Source organism: Erpetoichthys calabaricus, chromosome 8 (assembly GCF_900747795.2).
Source record: "Erpetoichthys calabaricus chromosome 8, fErpCal1.3, whole genome shotgun sequence".
Taxonomy (NCBI): Eukaryota; Metazoa; Chordata; class Cladistia; order Polypteriformes; family Polypteridae; genus Erpetoichthys; species Erpetoichthys calabaricus.
This window is the reverse complement of record NC_041401.2, coordinates 110,801,993-110,807,992: the sequence shown is the minus strand read 5'-3', so window position 1 is coordinate 110,807,992 and position 6,000 is coordinate 110,801,993. Positions and strand designations below refer to the sequence as shown.

At 35.4% G+C, this 6,000-nt stretch overlaps 1 protein-coding gene across 5 annotated transcripts in view; it reads left to right on the top strand.

The window, feature by feature from the left end:
* The window catches only part of ttll4 (tubulin tyrosine ligase-like family, member 4), an 82,018-nt gene that overhangs the window by 49,329 nt on the left and 26,689 nt on the right, over positions 1 to 6,000 (top strand). For all 5 annotated transcript variants that reach the window (XM_028807273.2, XM_051930592.1, XM_028807271.2 and 2 more), the window contains exons 13-15: positions 165 to 299; positions 1,695 to 1,829; positions 5,505 to 5,607. In XM_028807273.2, the coding sequence (XP_028663106.1) occupies positions 165 to 299; positions 1,695 to 1,829; positions 5,505 to 5,607 (373 nt within the window). The remainder of the gene's footprint in view (positions 1 to 164; positions 300 to 1,694; positions 1,830 to 5,504; positions 5,608 to 6,000) is intronic.

Sequence of the window (6,000 nt, the reverse complement as noted above, 5' to 3'; positions counted from 1 at the left end):
AAAAATATACAGAATTTACAGTTAATAGATTGTATATATAATACATTAAACTATTGGAATATTTTTAATATATGTTAAAATACACTGAATATAGTTTTTTTGTATGTATGTTGTTTTAACCTATTTGTTTCTTTCAGTGTTTCAGTATTTTGTTTCCTTTATAGGTCAGATCCTTATGTAAACAGCTTGCTTAAGATGCATGTGCGTCATCCATATTGCTGCCATGAACTTTTTGGGTTTGACATCATGTTAGATGAAAACCTTAAGCCCTGGGTCTTGGAGGTTAACATATCTCCCAGGTAATTACCATGTTAGACTGTATTGCTCATTCAACTACAAAGTCAAATTCTGCTTTTAAAAAGAAGCAAGTTTTAGACCTATTATTCTGTAATGGCAAAATTAAACACTAATTGAAAACTTTCGTAACTGATTTTAATATGCTTCCTAAAATTTCAGGTTGTACTTTTGTTAAACTGAAGTGTCAGTTAATGCTGTAGCTTCACAGAGTCAGTCTTTTGGTTTTAAGTGTTCTGCCTAGGATCTTTGTAGAGTTTTGGCATGTGGGAGGAAAAATGTTCAAAGACATGCATTTTATGTTTAATGGAATCATGAGCTGCGCCATCCAATTCAGGGATGTGGAGGAACAAGTTTATGAAAGTGGTGGTCCAAAAAAAAAAAAGTTTTCAATTGGTTCACTAAAACTTGTATTCTTTCTGCCATATCACTGCTTGCTTGAAGTTCTTAAACTGTTTAGTCAAGCAAGAAGCAAATTAACAATTAAGGAGTAACCTCTTCTCTTGTGTATTGTATTGGACTTTACAGGTTGGTTATAGAATATGTGGCTGGCTTGAAAGAAGAGCTTTTGTCACTGACAAATCCATAGATTAATAATTTTGTTCTGCAGGGGAGATCAACACTATCTGGTTTACTGTATTTACAGTACAATATTTAAATGTATTTGAACTGGATGCATTTATATCAGCTTACAGAGTCTGTGTACTAATAATTTTAATTGATCAGCAGGACACGCATGGTATTGGTTTCCTACATTTTTGACATGGATTCACCCTGCTTTGCATGCACTGGTGACGAGCATTGCTTTTTGGCCTCCCTCTCTACCACATTTGGGCATGTTTCTGGGATTGCTGGTAGTCCTTATGAATGAAAGGCCTAGGATGTATGGGTATGGAGAGACAGATTTAAAAAGTGACATCTTTTTTTATATAGTTTGGTGTGTGTGGGTTTTGAGTCCTGTGTTTACAGAACAAGATTCTCTGATGCCATTATCAATATTATGTCCCATTACCAGCTGCTTAGAATTTTGTATACATGTTGATAGAACAAAATTTAAGTGAATCACTAAATCCTCCTGCTCAACTGGGCATTTATCCAATATGGTAAATGTTTTAAATCTAGTTCATCAAGCATCAGCGAGAAGAATATAGGAAAAATTTACAGGTCTCATATGAGAATGGTGTTTATGAAATGAAATGGTTTTCATTTTGGCTCATTTAATATGGTGTATCCTGGTTTGTGGCCAAAGTAGCTGAAATGCCTTACAGGTGTTGGTTTTGTTTTATTTGTTTTTTGTGTTCTCCGTTTCTAGTACAAATAATGAAAAGAAAAAAAAAGCTGAAATTTGTAGTTTCTGCCAACTTACATGGTCACATTTCTGTTTATTTCCTTTCTTTAAGCCTTCACTCCAATTCACCATTGGACATAAAGGTAAAGGGGCAGATGATCAGAGATTTGTTAAACCTTGCAGGATTTTTGCTACCTCAGAAAGAAGATTTGAGTTTGGCATCTCATTCAGGTGGCTCAACAAGCAGGTAAGCAAATTTCCAGCTGAGGTGGGTAGTATATGAACCAACACTAACATGTGCTTTGGGTAGTCTTGTGGTGGTCTCTCTCTCTCTCTCTCTCTCTCTCTCTCTGTCTCTTTTCCACATTATATAATATTGGTGATGTTGTGATGTGATTTTTCAAGCTTTGAAAGTAAAGCAAAGACCAAACAAAACACAGCCGTGTGGGAAGAAAACATATAACAGTTACTGGGGAAAGGTTTCCAACTTGGTCACTTAAAATTGATACTACTTAATTAGCTATTGCGCCACTGTGCCTCCTAAATTTGATGTTTGTTTTTTTTTTTTATATGGACAGTTTTCTTAAGATAAAAGCATTATGAGTGCTGTCTGCCTTTCACATCTGTTCTATATAGCTCCATTATAAGCTTTGCAGCTTGAAAATGGATGGAAACAGAAATTAGGAGAGAAACTCTAATCTGGGTCCTTAGATAATTACAAATGACGGAGGCACTTTTTTTTTGCGTATTTTTTTTTTTTTTTTTATAAAAAAGCAGTGGTTTTTTTTTTTTTTTAATGGTTTAGAGTTGGAGTATTTAATGTGCTTAAAATGTCTGTTGTGTCAAACTGAATACCCTATTTAAAGGAGAAGTTAGTTTTCTCCGTGAGAAACTTTTTAAGTGAAGTTTTGAGTAGGAGGTTGTGCTGACTTATAAATGCAGTGTGCTTTATTGCTGTTTATGGGATTAACATTACTAATTATTTTGCTGTGGTGTTTACTGGTTATAAATAATAATGTGAAAGATGGACTGCTGAAATGCAAAATGCCCAGTAATATTATTCAGTAAATAATGGCATTATGGTCACAGTAGTATTATGCATGTTAAAGCTGGCCACTTATGCCTTAATGCTAGTCATACACTTTGCGATTTTGGCATATTTTAAGTGTGATTTGCAGTCATCAACTGAATTCTTCTCCCCCCACCCCTTTTTTTTCCCTCCTAGTCTGTGTTAATTTTGGCGTCATCGGCCATAATTTCATGTGTACTTTTTGAGACATTGCGATGCCCAATTACATCATATGATTTGGGCTGTCATATGATTAGAAGGCTTACTATCATATTAGAAATTTTAGTCAGCTGTCTTGTAGTGTGAGCAATTTTGCTGATTTTTCTGGTGATGTTACAAAATTTCATTAAGCAATGATCAGTGTATTTATGCATTGGCTATTGCTGATAGCAAAACACATGCAAGTAAATGGCCAATGACAAAAGCATCTTGGGAAACCTTTACTGGAAGAAACTGAAATAAACAAACATACAGTAATAGTAAATTGCACAGACTTGCACTCCTGTAGTGTCTGTCTGTAAAGTAGACAGACCATATTGTCTGTGCCTCAACCATCCAGTCGCACCTTTTTCTTTTCTTTGTTTTTTCGGAGCACAGTGTGACAAGAGTCAGGAATGCAGCTCTTTTCTTTGTTGACAACCAGTGGCCATTGTGGTTTTTTTGAATGGGTAAAACTTTGGTCAGCGTGAGTTTCCTACCACAGTCCAAAGAAATGCAGGTTAGGTGCATTGGCGATCCTAAATTGTCCCTTGTGTGTGTGTGTGCCGTGCGGTGGGTTGGCGCCCTGCCTGGGGATTTGTTCCTGCCTTGCGCCCTGTGCCAGCTGGGATTGGCTCCAGCAGACCCCTGAGACCCTGTGTTAGGATATAGCGGGTTGGAAAATGACTGACTGACTAAAACTCTGGTGGGGGGTGGGGGTGTATTAACCAGTCTGAAGCAACATGTAAACAATAATCATGTACTCATCTAATCCTTTACTTTCAACAATATTTTTCATGTTTCCTTAAAGAATTTCTGTTTACCACTAGACACAGAGAAACAATAAATTGTACAACAGAATATGATTTTTGTGCTCCTTTTCACACAACTTCTCCTGCCTTCTGTCGCAGTGTTTTTTTTTTTTTTTTTTTTTTTTTTGTTTTGTTTTTGGTTGTTACTTGTTTTTCTTGCATTTCACATCTGTAATAAGCTATGTTTATTCAATGCCTTTCTTGGAAGACCAGTGTACACGCACCTAAATCATTCACATACTGTCCAATCAACCTAAACAGCTCATTTTTGGCATGCAAGTCAAAAATGGGCATACTCTGAAACCATGGAGTGGACATTGACATTTGATCGAAGTGTTCCACATGAAACTATGAGCAGCTGCATCGTGTGGTGCACTATGATTCCGTGGCATTCAGTCAATGTGATTGGGGGGGAAGTGGGTTTCAACTCCCTCTCATTGTGTGGCCAGTTTTTAATCAAGAGGTGGGGTCCTCAAAGGAAACTTTGAGTGATAATTTACTGGTGTGGCTAAGTTGAAACTGTAACAGAACACTGCTAGAAGATGACATTTCCCTAGTACAAACCGTCTTATTGCACATCAACCAAACAATCCAAATGTAGTCTTACAGAAGCTTGTATATAAAGATGAGCTGTTGCATAAGCAATACATGTCCTGCATTTTTTGCACAATTGTGACATATAGTGCAAATGACCAATAATTAACAACTGTACATCATTGGAAAGGTCTAAAACTCCACTATCTTATGGTAATGAGCCCTTTACTTTATATACAGTAGCTCAATGAAGGTGTGATCTTTGATAATAGCAGATTTACTCAGCTGTGATGCCTGGCATATACACATTGTAAACTGCATATCTTAATAATGAAAGAAATTGGAGAATGCGGAAACATAATTTATTTGAAAGAGGTCACACTTGATTATGTAAAATACCTTTTTATTGAAATATGGCCTCTGACGGGACACCTTTATGCATAGTGGTTACATTAGTAATTAAAATAATGAGCAGCAAACCATGATAATTGCATAGCTTAATGTCAAAATCTGAATGCGTTCAACCAATGATCAACCTTCTTAATAGATTATAATATTAATATGACCCACACTAATTTTTTTTTTTTTTTTTTTAAATACAAGCCCAGAGCCCAGTCTAGTTTTAATATTGGAAACCTGTTTTTTTTTTTTTTTTTTTTCTTTTTTTTCCCCTAGTACAGAAGTAAAATTCAGTCTTTTATGTCTGAGCAGTATTTTTTTTTTCTTTTACATTAACTTGTCTAGCTGTGCTATATCTATAACATTCATCATGTACGGTTATGTGCACTATCAGACCATTCACATGTATACAATTTTTATAACTAAAATTTAATAAAGTAGGGTTTTAATTGTATTGATATGCTCAAAACCTGCACTCTAACCCCCAAAGGTCATGTGAAAGGATAATTTCCCCTTGGGGATTAACAAAATATATCCAAAAAAAAAAAACAGTTTACTGTTCTGTTCCATTCATTCATTCTCTTTGACAGAAAATCAAATGCACCAGACTTTCCAAATCATCTCAAGGTGCTAATTAAGCATTTAACCATATAATTGCCAATTTGGTGTCTGTACTTCTTTTGTTAAGTGGCTTTTTCCATCTGACATGGCCATTCTTCCCCACAGTGTGTGCTGGAAGGCAAATTTGTCAGATCTTGCTCTTGAATGTCACTTTGCCGAAAGGCATAGTGTTTGAAAATGTAACGAAATAGTGGTTTCTTGAAACATTAAGACTTAAAATGTCTAGCTGACAGGTAAATGGTGATTTTTATTATCTGTTTCTGGTCTCATTTTTTTTTATTAAATATAGCTTATCTGGAAGTGTAAAAGAGAAATACAGGCATTTTTCTGAACTTTCATCAGATGACAAAATGAAGAGAGCTTACTACTTAAGCCAGAGATTTGCAGATGAGGTAGGTGGTGTTACAAGTTGGGTCTGAATGTTAAATCGGTTTTGTTAATCATGATAGTGTCCTATGCAGTATTTTTATGTATTTTATTTGCAGTTGGTAAAAACTTGACCATTTTGATATCTGTATACAGGAAAAAAGACAATTGTCACCAGACTCCCTTTTAGTTGTATGGTAATTTCATTGAGCTCATGAAATGTATAGTTTCCTCTTCTTGATGCATGTGCTTGTTGAGGGTTGTTTTTACTAGGCTGATGTTCAATATTGGTTGTTAGTATTACATGTAATGAAATTTAACTGTTATACTGTACAGCCTGCAACAGTATGATATATTAAAGATGCTTAAGGCAGTTTTGTAGCAGCACCAACCTGCTGTCATTATACTGATCATTATCT